The sequence below is a fragment of the Polistes dominula genome, unplaced genomic scaffold (genome assembly GCF_049000335.1).
Source record: "Polistes dominula isolate Pdom_NZ unplaced genomic scaffold, Pdom_raw_medaka contig_31, whole genome shotgun sequence".
NCBI classification, from domain to species: Eukaryota; Metazoa; Arthropoda; class Insecta; order Hymenoptera; family Vespidae; genus Polistes; species Polistes dominula.
Window position 1 is genome coordinate 2,987,501 of NW_028300925.1, and position 26,977 is coordinate 3,014,477.

At 37.0% G+C, this 26,977-nt stretch overlaps 1 protein-coding gene across 1 annotated transcript; it reads left to right on the forward strand.

The window, feature by feature from the left end:
• Positions 1–2,021: 2,021 nt before the first annotated feature.
• On the forward strand, positions 2,022–26,398 carry LOC149032952 (autophagy-related protein 16-1-like). The gene is made up of 5 exons (XM_089171101.1): positions 2,022–2,142; positions 8,436–8,615; positions 9,406–9,490; positions 9,603–9,749; positions 25,533–26,398. The coding sequence occupies exons 1-5, from the start codon at positions 2,052–2,054 to the stop codon at positions 25,627–25,629; spliced, it is 600 nt and encodes a 199-aa protein (XP_089027227.1). The 5' UTR covers positions 2,022–2,051; the 3' UTR covers positions 25,630–26,398.
• Positions 26,399–26,977: the final 579 nt, after the last annotated feature.

The following is a 26,977-nucleotide window of genomic DNA, read 5'->3' on the forward strand; positions in this document are numbered from 1 at the left end:
TGCATACATATTTACAAAAACACTCTTGCATAAAGACATAAAACAAACAAAACGTATATACACGCACATGCACCTAGTATGTTCCATGCATTTAAACTTATACATATACAGGGTTTATCAGAACAATCTGATGGGCAGTGATTCTAATACGTTTTTAAAAATACGTTCAAAAATGTAATGAAATATTTTTATATTTTTTTTGTTGTTTTTTTTTGGGGGTGGGGGGGAAGGATTTTATTCCCTTATGAGAAAATCATGTTTTTTAAATTTTTAATTTAACCCTTTCGCTACTACGGACTACTATAGTGGCCCTCCATAAAATACCGTGTATTTTACATACGACGAACATATGCAGTTATAGCACTAAGTCAAATATCCCACACACACTGGACATGTAATTTTAGTGTTTTAAATCGTTAATATCAATAACAATATTACTTAAAAATAAAGTGCAATTTCGATGCTGCACTTATTAACAGCACGTACAGTAGAAGTAGCATTGCGGAAAATACGCCCGTAACGAAAGGGTTAAAGAACTTTTATTACTATCATCTGTTTTATGTATTACTCTTCTGTTTTTACTGCAACCATTTAAAAAACTGAAGTTTACAATATTTGATTGCTAGTGTTCATCCATCATGGTCACCAATTCGACTCATAATCTAAGATTAGATTAACCTCTTAATCAACAATGATTTTGAAAAAAAAACGGCTAAAAAAATGATTTTTTGTTTGTTTACATAAAAGCATAGTTTAGAACATTGTTTTGACCAAAAAAAAATGAAAAAAAAAATACGAAAATAATCAATATTTTTATGTTAATTTTGAATTTTGTTCCACATTGCAGATAAGTGCCAAATATTGCAATGTGACACGTACGTCGACTTTTTAATCTTTCTTTTCGAATTATACCATTTCGGAATAAAAAAAAAAAAACGATTCTTTTTCTTTGCTTTTACATTCTTATTTTCAATTTTCTATTATATTTGAGTGTACAAAAAAAAAAGTCATAGAAATATAAAATAATATTCCCCTCGAGTTAACTCGAGCGCACGGAAATCGGCCGATTTAGTAGCCCGCTCGAGTTAACTCGAGCGTGCTGCTGCTTAAGGGGTTAATAAAAAAATAAAATAGACATATATATATATACATATATATATATATATATATAATCGTAAAATGAACTAAATAATTAATTAGATTGATAAAAGAATGAAATAAATTCAATGTTTCCTTTATAAATGATAAAATCTTCCGATATCGGGGGTCATTGAATTCACACTGAAGGAAATAACGAAAGAAAGTTCTGTAAAAGAAGGTTTTCTCTCTTTCTCTCTCTCTCTCTCTCTCTCTCATTCTCTCTCGTTTGCCGCGGCGCAAGAAGAATAACGTTCTAACGTTTCTTTTATAAAAGCTGGTCGTCTGCTTGCGAGTCGCACGGTCCACGTTCATTTCCCATTTCAAACACGTCGATACTTGCAACCGAGTTGAAGTCGAACTCAGGGTGAAGGTGGGGGCCGGGGGGGGGTGATGTAGAAACGGGGGAAAACCAACTTATGAAAGACCGTGCACGAACTAACGAGTCGCTTTCAAAAGTTTAAAGAAAGACTTCAAATACAAAGCGTCGGCTAGAGCAGAGTTCTCTTTTTCAGAACGGCTACTTCATATCGACCGTATAATCGGTCTCTTTCTGTTTCTTCGTTTGGTCGGTCATCGATGCTACCACCCCCCCCCTCCTCCTCCCCCTCCCCCTACCAACCTCACCATACTCTCAAATGGCACACACCTTTCTTTCCAAATTGTTTCAAAACGATAAAAAGAAGTTTACTCTTTGCTAGTTGAAATAATCGAACTCATGGGACAAATACAAAAATGATTCTTTGATCTGAGAGTACTTAACCTAGGATAACTTTTTTTTTCTTTTCGATATTATTTCGCGTTAATATCGTAGTTGTGTGTGTTTCGTTTGATATAAAATAAAAAAAAAAATAAAAATGAGACTTTTATCATTTCTGTTTCAGCACACGCTTACGGGCCATTGCGGTAAGGTGATGGCGGCTAAGTTTCTTGGCGAACCCTCAAAAGTAGTTTCAGGCAGTCACGATCGCACTCTCAAAATCTGGGATTTACGTAACAAGGCGTGTAAGTTTGAATAATTTCTTTTATTTATCTATTATTATATTATTTTATAATAATTAATCTATTTACTATCTATAAACGATGAACACAAATTTAACAAGCATAATTTCAACTACTAAATTCCATCGATTTTCAAACAAGTAATCCGATTTTAGTTAGATGGTTCGATACGATACAAATAGTTATTAATAATCCGTTTTAGATATTTCTATTTTTCTATCGATAAAATTTCACTTTCTCGAATAAAGATATGAAAAAAAAAATATTATTATTATTATTATTATTATTATTTACCATATAGAAAAAAAGAATTCATCGGGAATTTCGATTGATATCTTGTACGTAAAATTGTTTCTACTAGCGTATATTATTGGCATAGATAGAAATGAAAAAATTTTGCTTTTATTTTATTTTTTTTTTTTAATCTTTTCGTTCGGTAAAATATTTTCACGTTCAAATGTTCGTATAAAAGTGCATAAAAAAGAAAAAAATTACAAACAAACTAGTAAAGGAATATTAATTAAAATGTAAAATATAACGAGTATAAGTGTATCGAGTATATGCACATATGATATGCATATATATATATATATATATATATATATATATATATGTCATTTACAAACGTGGACATCATAATGACGTAGATCGAATAAAAAAAAAAAATCATTTCACCTTTTATTAATATTTAATTATTATTTGATTTTTATTATATATTTATGTAATATTTCTTTTTTTCATTTTATTTGACCTCGTATGTTAATTAACTCGATAAGATTCAAATTACGTTCGTTCAAATTACGAATTTTTTATTTTTATTTTTTTTTTGAACCGTCAAACTTCATATCTTACTTCACGTTTTTATTTTTATTTTACTTCTTCCTTTACTTAATATTAACATCTTACCGGTTTTCGTTCGCATCTCAAAGGTGAATCTTTTTTATTCGTCGACCCTTTTTTAACGGGTGTGTGTATCCCCATCACGATAAGAATCCCATGCCATTGAGATAAAAAAATGAATTGACAATTTCTCACGGTGTTATTTAAAAGCAATGTCTTTCTTGATGTTTCCTCATTCTTCACAAAATAAAAAAATAGAAAAAAAAAATACAATGGTTTATTCCATACCAAATTGAAAATCAATTCACAGATGCTTCTAATTCTAATTCTATTTTCTTATTAATTTTTTTTCACTGTATGTAAATAAGTTTGATGATAGGTGGGTGAATATATTTAAAAAAAAAAAAAACACACACACAATTTTCCAATTAAAACGCGATATTTGAAATATATTCACGTTATCTATTATTATTATATTTTAAGATATGTTTATAATACCACGTGTAAATTATTCTAACTTCGTTAGTTTTCTTCTTTCTCACGGGAGATTTGTTCTCACGTTCGTTTTATTGGATCGTTTAAATATCAAATCTATCTTATGGATAGAAATTTAACGATGATTAATAAAGTCAAGGCTTAAGATTCTCGCCGGATAATATTCCAAAATGTAGACCGAAAGTATAGTAGACTTATCTTTTCTTCTCTGACAAACACAGTACGTAATGAAAATGAAGAGGAACGGAGTTGGCACGATCTCTTTCTCGCAGAAATTATTCTTTTCAACAAGTGGTTTCGCGATAACGAATTACAGGAAAAAGAATACTATTCCCTATATATGTATATATATATATATATTTATATATGTATAAGAACTTATATTTTTCTTTCGGATGCGAGAGGCATACTGAGAGAGTAGATTTTATCTCGAAGAAGGAAATAGACATTAAGGATGGGAGAAAAAAAAACACACATACACACACAAGTGTTGATAGCAAAAAGAAAAAGAAAATGAATTATACTATTTGTATTTTCTTAGACGATAGTCATTGTTTTCTATAATAAACTAGGGGTGCCCCGCAACGCGTTGCTGTGGTTCACAATCAGTCCGATACACACGTCTTAAATAAGTACACGCAATAAAATAATATTGCGATTATAAATTGAGATATAAACTATCCTATGTTTCAAGTTGGATGAAACTGCACACAGTGTGTAAAATTTGATTAAAATCGGTTCAGTAGTTTAGAAGTCCATTGCGGACAAACAACGTGACACGTAATTTATATATTAATTAAGATAAAAAAAAAATCCAAAAAGAACACGTAATATAAATAAAATCGGTAAAACTAACGCAATTGAAGAGATTTGTTGAATTGACAAAGTAGAAGGAGGTAGGGTTGGAGAAGATTCATATACTAATCTCGTTAAATGGATATCATCTATCTTTCGAAGAATACGTTTGAAGATATCGATTTAAGCGAAGGTAAACACGTTACTGCTGAAACTTCGATCAGTCGCGTCGAAGATTTTATTGACAAAGGATTGGTAACTGGTGAAGGACGATAGCAGCAACAGCAGCAGCATCAACGGACGACGACGACGACGACGACGACGACCAGCAAAACTACGCTTCAGAAGGATAGCCTCCGGGTCCTGATTCCAAATTACATCTGACTCGACTGCCACGTTCGCACCGTCAAAGTTGCACACATCGCTAGAAATTAATTCTGTTAGCCGAGCTATCTCGAATGATCGATTATGCGTCGAATCGATTAGACTTTTCGACGATATTGTACATTTTATAAATGACACGTTGATTTTGACGATAAAGGGATTATTAAAAATGACATATTAAAGTATGATCAAATAAATGATTGAAAGGGAAGGGAAGAGAGAGAGAGAGAGAGAGAGAGAGAGAAAGAGGTGGTGGGTGTATGAAAAAAAGAGAATTGTTTACGTCAGAGAAGAATATCCTGCCATGATTAATTAATGCTAAATGTTGCATTGTTACGAACGAATTGGAATAATTTCGAACTGAAATCGAACGTCATTAAAACTTGTTTCAAACATTTCTCGTATATTGTCATTAATTTTTACCTCTTTGTTACGCTATATGATTATAATTTTTCATTCGATTGACAATACCACCCTAGGATGCAAATTGCAAACACGATATTTTGTTGTTAGTTATTGTGTAGTAGTAGTAGTAGTAGTAGTAGTAGTAGCAGCAGCAGTCGTGATGGTGGGCAATGAGAAACATCGGCAGGAATTTGGGAAACATTCAGAAGTTAAAGCACCAGTCACCAGAACGGTTCGTAGCATAAACAAATCGTTGAGAAATACAATAGATGTCAAAGAGTTACGATTGATACGAAAACTTCTCAAGCTATTCTCGATTATTCATAGGAATCGTAACGGGTTTATTGCATGTAATTAGTTTGCGTATTAAATTTCAATGAATATAATTTTAAATAAATACGTATATCGAGATAGTCGAATTTTTGCAGTATTTCAATGGAATTCGATTGAATGAGAAAACAAATTGCGCAACACTAATTTAATTTTACATAATAAAATATCTTTTCAATAATTCGTATCAATAACATCATTGCAAGTCGATCGATATTACTATCCAATTTTTCTCTCATTGGCCATTCAAATAATACGATTCCCCTTTGAAAATCTTTCACATTTACAGTGTCGTTTGGAAATATTTTCCGTAACCTCCCAAAAGAAGTTTCACTAGAAAAATTCACGGATACCGTTGAGAAAAACAGTGAACGTAGCACTATCGAAGAGGGTAGAAAGAAAAGAAGGAATAAAAAAAGGGACAGTTAGAGAGAGAGAGAGAGAGAAAGAGAAAGAAAATGAACGTGCGAGAAGGCGAAATAGATGGGTGGTGGTGGTGGTGGTAGTGGTAGTGGTAGTGGCGGTGTGGTAAGGGGAAGAGAAAGAGACAGAAGTACAAAAGTTTCGTTGAAATAAATCTCCGAACGCAAGGAACGGACAATGGGAGTGCGCCCGTTGAAAGGGCGTTTAAGCGTGAATTATTGTTTAGCTTGCGAGCTTTAAGACAAAAAGGAAGCTTAAAGCGGATCGGGTCTTTTCTAACTCGGTCTATTTTCAAGCCTTCGACCTGTCCTGTGTAATTTGGAGAACGGCCTGGCACGCCTTCCCGGACGGAACCGTGCCACAGAACGAAGGGAAACGAGAAGTTCGATTAATTACCGACGCCACGTACGTCGGGAAGTCTGTTCCATCGACCACAAAATACACGACGTAGATTTACGCGTGCCTCTTTACTCTGTATATGTGTGTTTGTGTGTGTGTTAACACATCCAGTATGAAATTCTCAGCCTACGTTGTTTAGCCCATTTTCCTATCGATATACCTTCATTTTTAATTCAATTCTTTTCTAAAAGAATAATCGAATATTTTTTCTTGTTGTTGTTGTCCCTTCGAAACTACGGCGACAATACGCTGGTTTTGTCAAAGAGGTGTGTGTGTTGTTCTTTTTTTTGTCTCACTCTCTCTCTCTCTCTCTCTTTGAAACTTTAATAGATTACCTACGGAAAACTGACGAGAGATAACATTTAAGAAAAAGTTTGCCTTCCTTACCACAGCAAATCCGACAGGTGTTACATTTAAAGCTACGACTTTCTTCCCTACCTTGTGGTCTATATCGTTGTCTCTATCTTCTTCTGAAAATACCGGGGGAGACGTTTCTTATACGTTTAGTTTACTACGTCTCAAGGATGATATCTCAAGATGAGCCAGAATTAAATAGAAATTCATTTAGTTTTGTAATCTTATTCGTTTTGTCCTACATTAATCTTTAACGTTCCATTATCGACGCTTATCTAACATCGTTTTAACATTTATCTCTTTATCCTATTTTATCGATAATTCCTTTGATGTCGTTAACTCTCTCTCTCTCTCTCTCAATGGTTAAACTTTTACTTTTACTTGTAAAAAAAAAAAAAGAAAAAAAGAAGAAATAGCATCAGGGTGAACATAGCAAACGTAACTATGGCCATTCGGTTGTACGTTACTGGACACTTGGAAAGAAATGTTATTACTGGGTAGAGAAAACCTACGTCTATTACCTCGTTCCAGTATTTGTTTCAACGTTTTAACGTATTTTAAACTTAAAACTCGAAACACGAAATACCACCACCATTCTTTCGAATGTTCTTCTTCATAGACACATGTTGTTATCCTCGAAATTCGAATTAGCGTATATTTATTTGACTCGAAGAAAACTAGTTGAGAAAAGGGTGCATTGAAAAACTGTACTAATCGAAAAGAGACTCGTTACGACGAGAGTAAAAAGAGCCTTTGATTCTTTTCCCTTTTAGTCGAGAATCGAGCGTGAAACACGCGAACACGAAGGAAGCTCCTCTCTCTCTCTCTCTCTCTCTCTCTCTCTTTCTTTCTCTTTCTTTCTCTTTCTTTCTCTTTCTTTCTCTCTTTGAGCTTGCTTTTACTTAAGCAAATTACTCCCAACGCTTTCTCTCTCTCTCTCTCTCTTTCTTTCTTTTTCACCTTTTCTCTTGTTTTCTCTTTATTTTTCATTTTATTTCTTTATTTCTTGTATACGCGCACGCGCCCATAACGCGGATATAAACCTCGGGATATTTAATTTTTTTGAATTTCACGCATCTCACCTCTCGCGTGACAGAATTTATGTAAATATTTCTTTGCGTGGCGCTAGACTAGCTCGATCATTAATAAACACTATAACGCACACCATTACAAACGATATTACTTTGCTTAGAATTTTCTTCTTTTTTTTTTTTCTTTTTTCTTTTTCTCTTCTTTACAATATCTAATTTTTCCTCGTAAAAATCTATGATGTCACGTCGTAAAAATAAATTAGACGGGACGATCGATCGAACGTAAGAACGAACGAACGAACGTAAAAACGTGAGATTACATTTTATTTAGTTTGTATACGTTTACGTTACGTATAGGTAGTAGGGTAAATAGGTAATATCTATAAAAATCGAAATGTTTGTGTGTATACGACAATTGCAATCGTGAAAGCCCTGTGTGCCGAAGTAAGTAGATGCCATGAGAAAACGACGGAGGCGTCTCGCAAGAAGGTCCCTTGTAAGCGGAAAAGCCATAATTTATCCGGTTTGCAGTCTTGATGTTGGTCGTTTCCGTGCACCATTCGCGATTTCCAAGAGTTTTACGGAAACGAGGCGACGCGAATGTCATTTCCCAAAGTAAATTAAGTTTGAAATCTTGCTTATTTCACCATAGGGATCGATAAAAACGACTAAACCGAAAGAGATTCATAAAACGCGTACGAATATCAAATGATATTCATGTTGTGTACTATCAAATTTATATTACATTTTAATAATTAAATGACGATCCAATAAACTGTATTATTATATTACTTAAAAGTTTATATCGTAATGAAATATTATCATTTTTTTTTGTTAAAGGTACGGAAACAAAATTTACTGGCTCGAGTTGCAACGATCTTGTCACGTCGGATGGTGCCGGGTCAACGATAATAAGCGGTCATTTTGATCAAAGGATAAGATTTTGGGACACCAGAGCGGAATCATCATCAAACGACATTATTCTCGAAGGAAAGGTTACGTCGTTGGATTTATCTCGTGGTAAGTAGAATAATTTACACGCTGGTAACAAAATTGATTTTCTCTTTTTTCGAAATACGAAATTGCATTTTCAAATGACCCCCGTGCTATTCGCGAGAGGATTTAAAAAAGTGTAGCGCGATATTCAATGACAATCAATATTACGTCGAAACAAAATGGTATTTCGCGAAGGATCAGATTTTTCGGCAGTGTGTAAAACGGCGTTATAACACTGGACGAACACACAGAAATATCACCTCGCTTTTCGACGGTATCCCAAAGCACCGATTTTAACTGCGAATTCACTGCGTTGATTGAAGAGCTCTTTCGAGAGACATATATTGTCCTCCCGCATTTCATTAATCTCAGTAATACGAGGATAGAAACCGAATGGAAACTGGTATTGCAACGACTCTAAAATTCTGCTCGATTACATCGTATCGCTCTAATGCTTTTCCTTTATCATTCGTCGTAATACATTATGTATACTCCCATTAAAGTACAATATTCCACTTCGTATAGAGGGAATACACTCGACGAAACGTTTCCAAACGCAACTGCCGCAGATTTATACGTCGTAAAATGAGATTACACGGAATGTCCCTTTCGACTCGCCTAAGGAGTCTTCTCTTCAGTCTTATGTCGGTTATATATATATATATTTGAACTAGCATCCTTGACTTGGAATTTATAATTAATAAATCGTGACTTCACGTAGATTCGATTATACGTTTCATAAATAAATACAAAAATTAAATTAAACGTATACTTACTTCTCCTTTTTGTTTTTTTGTTGTTGCTTTTTTTTCAGATACGAATTATCTTCTTAGCTGTGTACGAGATGACACCGTAAAGCTCATAGATTTACGAATGAAGAAAATTATTGGATCGTTTAGGTGAGTCCAATCGAGTACGCTATTAAATGATCCGACCAATTAACCGTTCCAAATAATTCACATTTTAAAGATAATAATTAATAAATACCTTTGATTGTATTTATTATAATAGCGCTGACGGCTTCAAAGTTGGTTTCGATTGGACACGGGCAGCTTTCAGTCACGATGGTCAATACATTGCTGCTGGTTCTTCCGACGGATCCGTTTTTGTTTGGTCTGTAGCAACGCATATGGTTGAAAATGTGCTAAAAAATCACGCGTAAGTATGACTTTTTTTATCGAGTCCCCCATGGATTATCGATTTCACGTCCCAACCACGAATAACCACGGAACGGATAAAAGTGTTGAGCTCTTTTTAGTATCGATCTGAACATGCGTTTGCGATATTAAGCTCCCTACCGTTATAAAACTCACGTATGAAAGAGATTGTTAAAGTTTATACGCTATTTTACGGCCTATTTCGGCAGTGGTAATGGTAAGGCTTATTAAAATCTAGAATTTCGGTTACGACATTGTGCCAAACCAATGTTATACGACTCTATAATATGGATTATTGGAAATGGTTACTTGCACAGTCATTTTACGATTAAGATTTTTCGAAAAACCATCAAATTATCCATTATTATTTTTTTTTATTATCGCGAATCATATACCAACGTATTACGTATACCCATGGATTATGTCAAATTCATCGAAAAATCACAAATAAAACCAAATGAAAAATCAATCCTTGTTGTTTCGTGATATTTTCCAGTAAGTGACAAATCGTAACGCGGCAAATCTCGGAAATTCGTTGAAAGCCAAATCGGAAATGGGAGATCGCGATTCTAATAACTCCGTACTGATTTATGACTCAAGTAAAAAGTACATAAAACCGAGGAAAATAATATTCCGACGAAAGACGAATCGCATGAATCACTGCCGCACGTTACATCGGGTAGAAGATAGATCGGACGTTTCTTAGAACGTGGACCATCTGTCAGGGACATTTCTCGCAAGGAAAGACGACGTACACGTATATATATGTATGTATGCACCTAGAAATCTCGCATACATTGCTATGTATAGGTATGCTTTGAAGCATCACCAAAATACTTGGATGTTCCGCTTCGACGTGAATTTTCAGAAAATACACGCGACCTCGTTTTCCTTAAGTCAATAATAATTTATGAAAAATTAAGATTTATCTTTTAGAAAATTCGAGTACACGAAGAAAATATCGTAATTTTCTTCCTTTGAGTGTTGATACGACAGAAAATATTGCACACGTTCGCATTTCTTTCGAAAATATTCGATTAATGACATAATATGACCTTACATCTACATTAACATTTCCTCTCGATGCAAACGTTTCTGTCATCTTCTTCTTCTTCTTTTTCTTTTGCATCCATAATCTCTCTCTCTCTCTCTCCCTCTCTCTATCTATCTATCTATCTCTATCTCTCTCATTCCTTCTTCCTTTTGCTTCCTCATTCTCCTACAAAGGGCTTTGATCATCTAACCCGATGCGAATTCAACGTTGGTTACCCTTACGCGAACGGACTAAAACGCTCGTAATTCTAGCAGGCACCTTCGAGTGCTGTGCATACCCACCTGACACGAAAAGTTTCGAAGTACTTCGAGGCTTCGTCGTTTCGTTACACGTACTAGGTACACATACCCCCACATATATATATACATACGCATAAAACACACATATATAAGTTAAGGAGGAGAAACAGTACGCGGGACGGGCATCGGTTAAGAAAATATTTCGACGTCGTCGTGCGTTTTACACTCAACTTTTGCACAACGTGTATCATCCTTTTCATACTACGTACATACATCGAATGCATATTCTCGAGAATACGTCTGTTTCTCTATATCCTGAAATGATCTTCGCTTTATCACAAATTTATGCATTATTCGAGATATCCAAAAACTCCATCGTACGTACCATTGAAATAAAGTCTGTTCCATCGTTATTGAAAATGTCATTCTGTATGAACGATTACTGTCCGTTTTGAACACGTTGCATTTTGATAACATACGCGTATTTGAGTGTGTATGTGAAAAGAAAGAAATTTTATTCCAATCTAGAAAAAATTCAATTGCTAATCTTTTCAAAATTGATATCTTTAACTTAAGAAAGTTTTACGAAGAGAAAAATTTTTGTGTCTAACGATGCTCCTCGCTATCATAAATTTCAGAGGTTTCTTATCGTAAAGTAGTCGCTTCTCTAATAAAAAAAATATAAAAAATGGAAGAAAAAAATAGGAGATAGATAGAAAAAGATTGGTTTGACGATTGGTGCTCCTATGTTTGGTTGAAACGTTCTATTTCAGTTTCGTGCTTCTCTCACTCGTCGATCTCTTAGCGAGCCAGAGAAGTAGTAGAAGGATGAGAAGGATGAGAAGGATGAGAATGAGAAGAAGAAGAAGAAGAAGAAGAAGAGTCGTACGTTCTTCGTCATCGACCTCCTCGAGTTTTCCCAAGGACGAAGAAGAAACACATCATGGATAGAGAAAGATAGATAGATAGAAAGAAAGCTAGAGGCCGGCGTGCGGCTAAGTACCGGTCGTATCGAAAAATGGCTTAAGTACTAGTCACGTATACGCGTTCTCGTCGTCGTTGTCCGCGCGAGCGCGTTTCACTGTTATTACTTTCACCCCGCTCGGTTAGAGATCTTCTACCATAGAAGAGAGAGAGAGAGAGAGAGAACGAGATGAGAGTGAGAGAGTAAGTCCAGGTCGTCCTCTGGTTGTATCTTTCGCGCGATGTGGATCGTATAATTCGCATGTTGAGATCGCACCGCGTACGAGGAACGCGCGTTCAGGAATCCTCGCGACTAACTTAATAAGCGCCTCGCCTTATTCTCCTCCTCCTCCCCACCCTTTTGCCTTATTTTCCTTATTTTTCTCTCCCTTCCTCCCTCTCTCTCTCTCTCTCTCTCTCTTTCCCTTATTTTTTTTTCTTCCTTGTCTTAACCTTAACATTAGATCTCACGCGCTCACAGTTCTGTTTCCAACACAGCGAACGAAACGAAAGCTTCGGTTAATACGTGATCATCGTATCAAGCGTTACTTCTACAACGTGACGGAAATTAATCTTTATTAGATAGAAATGATACTACCAAAGAATTTCGTTTCCCTTTCAACGATACTATTTACTTTCTCTTTCAATTTCGTTTTCTGTAACTCACGAGTATAGTACAACGAAGATGACGACGACGAGGATTATGATGATCAACCCTTTGTTCAACTTATTGTTCAATTAGAATATGAAACTATTTCGATCTTTTTTTTCTCGTCGAACCATTAAAATCACCCTGACCGAATAGCCATCACCAACACCTCCATCACCAGCCATCACATCGATCTCTTTTTACCGATACCTCACAACCGACGATTCTTTTTTTCTGTTATATTTTTTTTATTTTATTTTATTTTATAATTTTTTTTATTTATAGCAAACGCATTTCGCACCGTTCTATAATTCATTTTGAGTTGTGACACTGTTATTTTCTAACCCCCCACCATCCACCCATTCTCCATCTCCCTTTGCCTACGCGATATCTGTCGCGGTTTAAAATGCGAATTCCAGACGTTCCATTTGAATTTTGCAGTCGGACCAACGAAGCAGTACCCAGTACCAGTACCAGTACCAACATACCACCACCCCCTTCTACAACTCCTCTTTCTCGATAAATTTATCGAACTGGCGTCCATACGCGGTCTTTCGTCTAACTCCGTGCACATCGTGCTTTGAGCGATTACCTCCCGCGGAAATTATTGCGGAAATAACGCCTTCCGATTTCCCGTGGCTCGCGGGGCTAAAATTCTCCCCCATCCTCCCCTTCCCTTCTCTTCCCATTCTCCATAGGATTTGCTAGATGCCTAGCAGGGCTCACCTAGGCTTCCTTGAAATATAAGTTTATATATGCTTTTAGATCGCGGATTTAAATCGCATTAAGCGGTCAATCGACTTAACGGAATTAACTCATCGACATCGGTCGTAGTAACCTGAGAAAAATCTTAGAAAACCGGTCGTGTAGAGCTTGCCAAGCAGATCGTAGATACGCGATCGTAGTTCGATACCATTCGATGAATAATCCCTGGAATTACGGAGCACGCGCACGTTAAATGTAAATAGTATCATTAAGTGATTTGCTTCGGCTTTTATTATAGCACTACCAAAGTGGCTTACGATGTACGTACGACACATAGGGAGAGAGAAACGTTTCTCTATGACTTCCGATCTTTTTCAAAATTTTATCGTACATACCACCGACAATTTCTCGGTACTTCGTCTATAGTCTTTTTTCTTTTCTACTTTCTTTCTTTTTTTCATGTTTATGAGAGAATATCGTTTGAAGCGAGCTTAAAAGTTAAAGAAAGTAAAAAAAAAAGAGAAATAAAAAAATAATAAATATCGCGCCAAAGCGAACGTTCAATATCCTTCCTCTCTCTACCCTATCGAGGGAAGAAATTAAAATCGATTTTACGTCGATCAAAAGTCGTTCGTTCGTTCGTTCGTTCGTTCATACGTTCATTCGTTCGTTCGTTCGTTTGTTCCGCAAGCATGCGTACAAAACACCACGCGTGTTTCGAACGATTCGGTATTTAATAAAATAACATCGTATGCTCGTCCCCCCTCCACCTCCTCTCTCCCCTCCCCTTCCCTCGCCCCCTTGCTACGTTGAAAATGTTTAACGATTTTACGCGGCCGGTAAAACAAAATGGATTTGTATCGGATTTAAAGGTATTCTCGTTGTTAGAGAATTTCAAACGTCGCAACAATCGTTGTAGTAGTGTTACGTACGTACGTACACACCATGTATTCTCGCGATATTCGTTTTAATGAATCGCTACGGTATTTTGGCACGATTTCCCCATCTCTGACCTTACTTGAACTCCGAAATCCGCAATTGTATTGGTCGATAAGCTAGCGCGAACGTTTGCGCTCTAATTTGCAATCAAGCGGCAGTATCCGGGCAACAGCTAGCGGGTAGGTACGCAAGTCGGAAGGCGCGGAATTTACTGCACGATCCTGACAAAGATCAGGACGCCTCGAATAAATAGCAACGAGTGGTATACGATTAAAGCTTCTATGCGTAATTAGTTTGAACTGAAAGGTGAGATGGTGGTGGTCATCGTTCCCCCCCCCTTCCCCTACCGGACGGACTAAGTCTAGAGATATGTCCTTTTATTCTATTATACGGCAATTATCTCGTATTTCAAAAGGTTTAATTAGTCGTATTCGATTAATTGATAAAACCAATTCGAAATAAGACAAATCGTACGTAGGTTTGAAATGAATACAGAAAATACTATCAGCTTTTTTTCCCCCCTAAGGCGTGGCTAGACAATTTGATTTCTTCACTGATGCAATAAATAAATAAAACGCAATTTAGTCGCGTTGGACAGACGCGAATTGCACCTTCGTGCATCTATCGTTGCTAACGGACAAGTATAACAGCTATAAAGATTACTATGCCATATTTCAGTCGCTCACGCATTTACGATTTTTTCAAACTATTTTACGAGTCGAATGGCTTATTTTCTCTCATTTTTAATGCCGCCAATTCTTAGAACTTAATTCAATTAATATATTTCACGTTTACTCCTTTTCTTGCTTCGTGACTTCTTTCTTACATCTTTCTTCATGTTAAACTTTGCGTGCAATGATATTAACATGAAGCAACGAATCGTAGAAGAAACGTGGAAAGATATTTCAAAGCTCATCGACGCAACTATTCTAAACGATTTTCGTTATTGTCCCAAAGCGATACTAACAGATCGTGTTCTTGGTAGAATCGACACACTCTAGTTTGTTTTCACGTATATCGCATCCTTGGGAAAGCTCTCATCCTTTCCCTCTCTTTCTCTCCTTCCATTTAAAAGCATTCGTTTTCCATCTCTTTCTTTTTCTCACGGAGGTTCGACATTTAAATGTAACTCACCTTCTGCTCTCGTGCAGTAATGAAAATTCAACGTCGTCCTCGTCCTCATCCTCGTCTTCGTCGTCGTAGTCGTCGTCGTCGTCCCAAGAGGAAAACAAGTGGCACCGGAGACGGAAGTAAACACCGTCGAGCAAAAGGAATTAGATTATTCCTCTTCCTTTCTTAGTCTATACAGGATCTTTCAGGAAGAAGCTTCGATGAAGCTTTCCAAGCTTTTACGTAACCGCCGCTCAAGACCGAAGCTAACTTTTACGACGAACGCCTATCTCGAACGGTTATCTCGATCCAACCGTCGAACTAATTACGAAGAAATTAGTAGACGTTCAAGATGGATTCTAATTTATTTTATGTTTCTTGCGAGTCCGTTGATGCTTAAAGTCGCCTCCCAAGAAGCAAAGAAATTTCCTATCTTCCTCTCTCTCACTCTCTCTCCCTCTCTCTCTCTCTTTCTCTCTCTCTCTTTCTCTTTCCGTCAAGAGTTAACTGGAGCAACGATCGAAAGATGGGTTATAATCAGAGCTCCATACTAAAGTAGACTTCGTCCATCTTTCCTAGAAGAAGCTTCTAGTTCTTGTAGCAACCTGTATAAGGATAAGTATGAGCCTACTCAAGACACAGGAAAGCAATCTCCTTAGCATCCCCTTCCTCTCTTTCTCTTGTTCGGCTTTGCGATGAGGATCTAGCCGATTTCATTGTCGCTCCACGCTTAACGAAGCGTCCAAAGAGAAAAGTAGACTAGGACTGAAATGAGAGAGAGAGAGAGAGAGAGAAAGAGCATGAGAGAGATAGAAAAGAAAGTAGACAAGGTGAAAAGGAGATCAATTGCCTGGTGACACTGCTCCAACTTAACTCGATTTCGTTCCAGGACAATGATCGGCTGGTCCTGCACGATATTATGTCATTTATCTTCGTCGTGTCTTCGAAGGGTCGCACCGTGCCGAGCTCTTTATCTGTTTTTCCCATTCTCCCTTCCGTTTGAGCCCAACTTTAGCTAGCTAGCTAGCTTGCTTGCTTGCTTGCTTGCTTGCTTGCCATAGGTTCCTCGTGCCAGGAGTCACGGCTTGGTACGGATATATAACCGTTGACTACTTCGTTGTCCTCGATCCGTACCACCACCGCCACCATCCACCCACCCAATCACCTTCCCCCATTTATCCCTAACCCCCCTCCCATCCGTTGTCTCTCTTCTCCGTTGCATTTCACAACCAATGGGCACTCCCTGATAAAAGCTTTCGATCAAATCTGACGTATGGATTTTTCGTTCGTTCCTCTTTCTCCTCGTTCGATCTTTTTCCTCATTTTCCATCCACCTACTCCTACTCCTACTCCTACTCCTGTTTCCTTTTATTCGAAAGTAATAATTTTCACAGAAGCTGTGTGTGTTATGTGGTATAATCGAAACGATTCTATCAACGATATTTCAATCAAACCGAAGATATATATACTATACTATATATAAAATATATATATCTATATTCAATCTTTATGAATTTATATAAACTTGATATTCGTTTACACAAGAGAAATGATAGTCGTTTATTCAATCTCAAGTATTCCATTGGTTGTCACTTTCAAAGTTACTCTTGAAACCTCTCGTCAAATGTATGAGACAAGTTAAGACAAGATTTCAACTTTGTAGATAATTGTGAAAAAAAAATCTAATATAATTACTAGATCGAAGATAGATCGCGTGAATAAGAATTACCTGATAAGATTAAAAAGACATCAGGACTCGTTTCATATCGAGTCCAAGTCTTCATTAATTCATTTCTTGTCACCGCTTTCGTTAATACTACAACATAATTGCAAAACGGATTACATCCGGTCAAAGTATAGATATGAGCTTTGACATAGAAGAAAATTCTAATAAAACGGGACACGTTAGGATAGAAAAAAAGACAGACATGTGTCATCGTCTACGTCCGACTATTATACAATCAACGAGCTCCTCCTCCTCCTCCTCCTCCTTCTCGAAGATTGCCGACAACGTTTCTCCTATCTTCCAGGAAATTTACTTACATTAATCCTTAATAGTATCAACGTGTCCACCCTGACGACGACGTGTCCGTTGCTTGCTACGAGAAGATCGTTGTGTCCACACGAGCGAACACTTCTCTTTGAAGCGAACACGCTTCCTTTTGAAGAATACGGACGCCATTAAAATGACACAACGCTTTCAACGCTGGAAAACTTTCGACTGAAGGAAAACGTCAGAATAAGGGGAAAAAGAATCACTTTAACCCTCTCCTACCGACGATAAACCCGATCGATTCTTCTTCTTCGTCGTCGTCGTCATGGCGACTTACATATTTCAGATAGAAAATAAATTTTTCAATACGTGGACATACACCCCCGTCGATGATCGGTAAAATCTTTACATTTTTTACAAGATAAAAAACAAACGTAGCGTGCCACGCAGTACGTGCCACGAACTCGACAGTATAGTTATCCCATCCAGTTTTGTAAATCCTCTACTCCTAATGGGAAAATGATAAAGACGAACGACCCATCGATTTCCCCCTCCTCCTCCTCCTCCTCCTGATTCTCCTTTTGCTATTTCGTTCGCGTTTCTATTCGCGGCGAATTGGATTAGCCTGCAGTGCATACGAGTTTGATGATTTATTACGATAAAAGTCGAGAATAGACGTCGCATCGTTTTCCATCGATCTCGTAAATAAATAATATATATATATATGTATACGAGGTGCATCTATATATGGAGTGATTCCGAAGAAGTGGCCCTCGAAGGGTTCAATGCATCGACGTGAGATAAGAGATCAAGGAGGAATTCGACAGGTCGACGTTTCTAGAACGATATCTCGCGAACTGTCTGTCGGTCAAAAGGGAACTTCGTTTGAAATAGTGAAAGTGAAGTAGTTGGTTGGGAAGATGGGTAGAATAACTCGACGCGTCAGTGGAATCACCAACTTTCGACGTGGCACGAACAGGAGATAGCCTAGCTTGGTGGTAGCAAAGTAAAAGCGAGAGTTCAAGTGAAAGAGAAAGAGAGAGAAAGAGAGAGAGAGAGAGAGAGAGGATTACGCGCGTATCACGTGTTGGAACTTGTACGATGATTCCATGTAAACGTTTCTTTTTTTTATTAATTTTTTTGCCGAATATACAAGGCGTATCTCGACGGAAATACTTGTACAGAGATAGAAGAAGAAAAAAAAGGGAGGGAAGGAAGGAATTACCACCCTTGATACAACTTACGTTTACTACCACCATTAAAAATCAATCGTGTTCGATCGTGCAGATCAAAAGTAGTATAATAATTTTTTTTGTTTTTTTTTTCGCAGTAATATCGTATGAAATAACGCAAACAATGATCTTTGCCCATACAGCTTAAGCGATATCATCTTACCATAGAAAAAATTGTATACTATGTTAACTCTTCTTCTTCTTCTTCCACGCTTAAAGCCATTATCTCTGTGGAAAAAGTTTTTCGATAGTCAACCGGCACGTTTTCGCGATCATTCGTGCCACGCAACCTCGCGATTTCTAACTTCTTATTCTTACTTTAACGAATATTTCTTCTTCTTCTTCTTTTTCTTTATCTTCTTCTTCTTTGCTATTACCATGATTTTTTGTTCTAAGTTATTTTTAAATTGTAATATTCAATGATGATTTCGTGATCGACAATAATTTGCTTTTTTTTTTTTTCGTATAAGTAATAAGAAAAAAAAATATCTGATCGTAAAAAGATAAAAAATTCACGTTATTTATATTTTTCTTTTCTAGATATAGTTAAATTGAAACATTTTGTACATCCAAGATTGTTGTTTGAGTCAATTTCTCTCCTCTGCAGGGCAGACCACGACGTTTCGCATCATTTGCCGTGAGAATGACGTCGATCTAATCATCATCGTTCGTATTGTCGTTTCATCTTTCTCTTTCTCTCTCTCTCTCTCTCTCTCCCTTTCTCTTTCTCTCTCTGTCTGTCAATGCAACAACAACGTGGTTCGCGAAAAGGCAGCTTTATCTTTCTCCAGTGTATTCACGTCCTTCTGTCGCGTTATAGAAACGACACGATATACGTCAATGAGCGGCCCATTAGGCGCCACTATTCGTCGTACAGAACATGCATGGCATTTCGAATGCATTTCGCTCGCGGCTACGTGCAATGGTAAGATAGAAAGAGAGATGAATAGGAAGAGAAATGTGAAGATCGATAAGCAGAAATCCACGATTGTCAACGCTATTCGAGGATATTCGCGTGATCGGTGGTCGTCTTTCGTAAGAAAGATCACTTTGGACGTCTCGTTTCCGTGACACATCCATGGACGCGTTGAAACGACGACTTGCTGACCGGTTACTTCTCTCTTATCTATCTTTCCCTCTTTCTCTCTCTCTCTCTCTCTCTCTCTTTCTCTTTCTCTCGCTATTTCTTCTGAGATAGGGAATAGAACGATAGGCTTTGCGGTAAGAGACGCTGACGAATAGACATACGCGATTGGACACGGGAATATTTGAATTTGAACGGACAGGTGATGGTGATGGTGATGATGGTGGTGGTGGTGGTGATGGTGGGATACTTACTCGTTCTGCCATATGAACGATTAATCGGTTTCCGGTTGAAAATGTCGGAAAGTAGTTAGCAAAGGTATGATCGATGGTTTCCGCCGTGGGAGAGATAGTATAACTAAACGTTCGTGATCCAATTTCGATTTATGAAATCCTCGAACATAATCACCATACCCAACCGATGGGTGGATAATTTAGAAATTCATTCGTTCGAACTTTTAGGAAGACTAACGATCGTTTCGATGCCAAAGACCGGGAGTGTTCACCCTATATCTACTGACAGTTTATTTTCTGACTTGTGAAACGGCAAAGCTTCATTTCTATCACAAAATCATCATAGTAGTAGTGTGTCTTGTAGATCGGGACCGATTATGTTCCGCATTACTTATGTACCTTAAGACTTACCTCCCATTATTCCACCTTCTTCTTCTCTTTCACCTCTTCCTCCGCCTCCTCCTCCTCCTTCTCCTTCTCTTCCTCCTACTTCTCGTTTCTCGAGTTCGTCGATTTATCGCTGAGACGCGACAACCGTGTCGAACGTGTCAACAGGTGGCACTCATCATTTCTCCTAGCCATATCGCGTAGGATGTTACGAACCATGATAAAGAATACATTAACCGGAAATGTAGGTGTCGTCGTTGTGAAGCTCCGTTCTTTCCGGAGCCAGCTCCTCCTCTCCCTTCCTCCCTGTGAGATACTTCAAATATTTCAATTCAAATCTATTTTACATCCTATACGATAATAATAGGAATCTAACAATCTAGAAATTCAATTTCATTTTATATTTATTTTATTAATATCTACATCTACTATCCTACTTAATAACGATATACAAATTTGACAATGTGATAGTATTTTCTCTTAGGTATTTTAAAAAAAGAAATTATTAAAAGGCTCGTGTCCTGGTAGAGGGTGGGGTGGGGGTGGGGGGGGGGAAGGGATACTCCGTGGTAAACCGTGAAGAATAATCGTTTTAATTATCTTCGCTAGGTTGGCAAGTAAACGCGAAACTTGCTTTTTTCCCCTGTCTCCTTCTTATTTTTCTCACGATGAAAGAGAGAACCGTAACAGTACTTATCCCATCTTTTCCATCTCTTAAGTGGTCCATCCACAAGCTCTTTCTCTCTCTCTCTCTCTTGGTATCCTTCTTCCTTCTCCTCCTCCTCCTTCTCCCCTTCTATTCTCATCATCCCTTATTCGTTCTTTGCAATACTCACGCTTCGCATAATCCATAGCTCCTGGCTAAGATCTAAAATCCCGCGTAGTTCTTTCTCACTCTTTATCTACCTTTTCTGTTCTGTTTTGTTCGTTTTACAACGACGATACTTCGTTCGTTCTTTTTCCTATCCTTTCCCTCCCCCCTTCCTCTCTCTCTCTCTCGTTTTTCCCGTTTTCTCGTCTCTACCTGCTTGACAAGGTTTCAACCCCCTCGCGTTCTCGTTCGCGTTGCCGTTTATACCGTTAACTCCGTCATTTGCAAGAACGACAGACGACGAAAATGCTTTCACGTGGAGCATTTCAAAGGCACGCGTACTCTCCATCCTCCCTCCTCCTCCCCCTCTCCTCCTCCTTCTACCCCCGTTTTTACCCTTGTACTCTATGTTGCTTCTCTTTGCTTCTCTCGGTGTACTCTTATCCTCTTTTACTTTTTCGTACGGTGACTGTTGGTAAGGAGTGTGGAAAAGAAGAAAATAAAAAAAAATAAAAATGAAAAAAATTCCCTCCACGTGAAAAGTCGAGTGACAGAGAGGTAGAGAAAGAGAAGAAGAAGAAGAAGAAAAATAAAGAGAAATGAAAAAGAAAAAAGAAACCAATGGTAAAACTAGAGAGAGAGAGAGAGAGAGAGAGAAAGAGAGAGAGGGAGGCAGGAGAAGAGAAAACGTCGTTCTGGAAAGCTTATTTCCACGCTACTTCGGTAAGAACGGATAGTTCTCCTTTATCACGCTGGCAATATACATCACATAGGTAGGTACTACTCGCAAAAGGTATCCCTTCTTCTCTCTAAGAGAAACAAGCACCCTCCCGTCGCTTCGAGAAATATCGTCGACTACTAGGATGGCGGTGACCGAGGTCGCCGTACTCACGACGGGTGGTGTTCGTCGCGACGACGACAACGACGACGACGACGACAACGACGAGCTTTCATAGAGCTTTTTCTTTTGGTTTTCCTTCTACTCCTTTCTCTTTCTCTCTCTTTGTGTATTTTATTCTCTCTCTTTCTCTTTCTCTTTTTCGTCATGTACCTTACACGGTTGTTATTTCTCCCCCACCTTCCTTTCCTTTCCCTCACTTTAACCAACATACATGTACACGCATACATACGTATATACATTTATTCGTACTCGCAAAACACATACATATATATATATATATACGTTGGTGTACTTTTAGTTTGACCACTCGAATCGTATGTCTCATTTTTATCTCAAACAATGTTTTTCCTACGAAGTACAAGAGTACGCCGAATTTCGTTTGGACTCTAGCGGACCTCCTGGTTTTTCTTTTTTTACGAGAGAAATATTTTTAAGGCTTAGTTATTTTTTCCTTTTTTCTTTTTTTTTTTTTCTCTTTTTTGTACATCCATCTGATCGTTCGAAAAACTCTGGTTAAAAGGACTACCTCCATCCCTACTTCCCTTTCTTTCTCTCTGTTTATCTCCTCTCTCTCTCTCTCTCTCTCTCTCTCTCGCGAGTGCGCAAGCGCTTTTTTCGTTTGTTCCGTTCGCGGTCTCGGCGTGGTTTCGAAAATTTTCCAAATACCCGTCCACATGACCCTTTTACGATTCCGTGCGTCCTACAAATCACCTACGGGAATTCCCGTTTTATAGGCGTTTTGCACCGTACCAGCAACAGCGCAATGCTGGTTGCACCGAAATTGCACTGCAATGTGTTGTTCTTTTTTTTTCCTCCTCCTCCTCCTCCTCCTCCTCCTCCTCCTCCTCCTCCTCCTCCTCCTCTTTTTGTATTCCCGCTCCCTCCCGCCCCCAATCGAACGTTGATTCTTCGACGAAACGGTTTCACCTCTCTCTCTCTCTCTCTCTCTCTCTCTCTCTCTTTCGAGCAAGCACCAATACATCCGATAATGACCGTTTCAAATTTGCATTTAATTTTCCATCGTCCGCTCGTTTCATCTCCAAGTTATGCTCTCGTTACATTCTATCAGTGATGTAAAACCACGAAAAATTCTGTATTATTTTCAATTTTTTTTTTTTTTTTTTATATTTTAACTGTATATTTTCTCACGTAATTTGTAATTATAAGTTTACCGTTTTATTTGAAAATATATGAAGGCAGAAATGATTTTTTTTTTTTTTTTTATAAACTAATAAAGTTTCGATCAACATTGCAATGTGAAAACAATGAAAATGAGCTTCCTAATTGAATTGAAATTATAATTGGTAAAATGCGCGTATATACTCGGCGTATTTTAATAAAGCATATCAAGGTAGGACAACATTGTCGTAGAAAAATAAAAAAAAATTATTTACCTGAACGAAGGAGGAAGGGTTGTACGCATAAATCGAATGAAAGTGTATTTTTATCGGGGGGTGGGGTGGGGTGAGGAAATTGTTTTTTATTATAAAATATCAGAACGTTAGTAAACAGTAGTCACATACGTGTGTACGTCGTCATCGCGTGCGTTTACACGTCGAATAAATGTATTTATGCGAATCGTACTATTAGTATAATCCTCTTGTCGAGATTAAATCTTTTGAACTAGTTTAAAACACACACATACACACACACACACACACAGAGAAAGAAAGAGAGAATGACGTGAAACGATGATATAGAATAAAATTAAATCAAATAATTTATCGAGGGGGATTGCAATGCGGTATTCCATCAATCGATAATTATTTGAATAGCGTTAGATGAAAATAAATGAACTCGTAACGTCCATTGGAGAAAATGTAGATAGAAAATGAGAAAAAGACAGACAGACAGACAGACAGACAGACAGCAGACAGACAGACAGGCAGGCAGGCAGACAAGAGAGAGAAAGAGAAATACTATCATCTTTTGTAACAGTTAGTCGGTGCCACAGCAATTCGTCCGATCCATTATGGCCTGAAAACACAATCTCCGTCCATAATTACCCTCGAATTACATTCGCCTCGGCGAAATCGGTTAATGTCACCCTTGGCGGATGACGTTGCACGTAGGCTAATTCCTTACGCTCCATTCGCACACGTAATAACGTTTCTAACGGTACCATAAGCCGAGCAAGAGTTTCAGTTTATTCTTTAAAACATTGCCGCGCTTCGTCGTCTTTCCGTTCCAAATTTACTTTCCACGTCGTAGCGTACGAAAAACCTTTTTCCCTGCAAAAGATTCTCGCTCTCCCTCTCTCTCTTTCTTTCTCTCTCTCTCTCTCTCTCTCTCTTTCTTTCTTTGTGGTAAACAAGCTGGGAAACAAAGAAAAGGGTGAAGGAAAGCTTACTTTATTGAACTACTACTACTACTACTACTACTACTACTACTACTACTGCCACGATTCCATAATAATCTATTAAACTAAAAACGCTTTTAATTGGTTTCATAATTTCTCTTACTTGTTTTTTTTTTCTTTTTTGTTTGTTTTTTTTTTTTTCATTCTTTTCTACCTTTAAACACAACGATCTTTAAACTGAACTTCTTACAACAAGCTTATATATATTTACGAGTGAATTACTTTACAACTCATTTTATAATTGGCACTTTTTTTTTTTTTTAATTATATAATAACGCGTTAATGTATGTGTCGTCGTTTTAATTAAATACGATCAAAAAATATTACGAAACGTTTTTTATGGGTTTTTTTTTTTTTTTGTTAAGTAAATTCCAGCCGATTTTTTTTTTTTGTCATCAAACAACGTGTACAACAACACGCGTTATAGAACAACGTGTTTTATTTATCTTTTTGTACATTTTCGAATAATAAAAATTCAAGAGGGAAGAAAAACAACAAGAACAATAAAATTTGATTGTTTTAATGACGAGAATATAACGAGAAAGTAATCCCTAGGTATACGTTATAAACTATTACCAAATGTCGAGGAGCTAGCTCACGCTTTTATCCGTTAGTCTTCAACATTTTGTCGTCGTACAACAACCTCTCTCTCTCTCTCTCTCTCTCTCTTTTTATATGCGACCGGATATGCTGAAGCTTCCGTTCCGCGTTTGGAACTGTGCTTCGTTAACCCTTTGATCTCCAATGTCGAAACACGTTTCCCATCTAATTTTTCACTTTATCCTCTGTCAGATGTAGCGTAACCATTGAACTATACTTCGTCGTATCGTTCATTCATTTAAACCGTGTTTCGATTTAGTTCACTTCAAATAAACGCATTTTTTAATAATATAAACAACGAGTAGTTCATATCAAAGAATTGTGTTTCTTTTTTTTATATTCACAACTAATACCCACGTGTTTCAAAAAATAAACAAAAAAAACACATTAATAATATAATAATAGTTAATTTCAAAGTAACAAATACGATGGATCTTTTTTGTATGTGCATTAATCTGATTTCTTTAATTTTCTTTTTTTATTTTTGGATCAACGTACGAAAAACAAAAACAAACCACCATACAGAGCAACTGTGACAGCTGTCTCATGGCATCCACATGGAACTTTCTTAGCATCGGTCGACCGTTCGAAGACCGTCACTATTTGGGGCGACTACGTTTGATTGGACGAACGATTAAACTACGACAAACGATTGTTGTTTCATGGCTGACGACTAACGTGTTTTAACCTCTTTTATCATTCCTCGATTACCATTTTCAACACTTGCGGGAATTTTTACATGGAAAAAGAACGAAGTTAACATTGGGCCCTAAATCCTCTTCAACCTCTTTCTCAACATTCAACATGAGTTAACCATTATATTGGCCACACCATTTAGAACAACAACAACGACGACGACGACTACGATGAGAGGAGGAGAAAACAAAGATGATAACAAATGTAATAATAAAATGAGGATTTTCCACGAGAAGAAGAAGAAGAAGAATAATAGTAATCAAAATCATTGGACGATTTTGACCTTACTTATGGTTGTAAAAAGACTTTTCCCTTTTTTTTCTTTTTCTTATGGGGATAAAACGTGTTTCGGTGAGCTGTTGTAAAGCGCCGCGGTTAATAGCCGAACGAATCGAGAAAAGGGCTGTAGCTGAACTATTGTACATAAAGTTGCACTTATTGTCTTACTCCGAGGTTGTAAAGATATCCTTTTTTAGAGTTAGGGTAAGCAACAACAACAACAACAACAACCGACAACAACAATAATTGCGCATTGTGCTCACCACCATCACCACCATCGTCTCCTGAGAAATTCGTGAGATAATCTTGTAGTTACTATTTCAAGATTCACGTATATGGCGTCGTTGCTTTTTGACAATTTTCATTTTTCAATTAAATAATATTAACACATATATATAAATATATATATATATATATATATATAAAACAAATCAATCGTTTGTCGTTTGCAAATATACTTACGACGATAACGACGATCTATAATTATAGATATTCGTTTATAAAAAAAAAAAAAGAAAAGAAACAAAAGAAAAAAAAGAAGACAAATGTAAAATACAAATAAGTCGCAGCAGCTATTATTTTTTTCCTTCCTTTGTAATGTGAATATGCGAACGTTCATCGTCATACACGACGATTAATAAAAAAAAACACGTCAAATTTTTATATGATTCACACAAACGCAAATGATTATATTATATTATATTATATTACATTATATTATATTATAGAGGCGAAAAAAATTAGATGTATTTTTTAATAAATAATAAAAGCACAATAAAATAATGTTAACGATATCGATGCTGATCGATGCTGATCACGTTTGATTAGCAATTTGTTTGTAATGTTAACTATAACGGGATAAGTATCAAAAAAGTTCACAAAGGATAATAGTTATAAAAAAAAAAAGTAATTTAATTCTAACACTAATAGATCTAATGAATTATTAAATCGTTGATAATGATGATGATGATGATAATAATTATCCATATAAGATA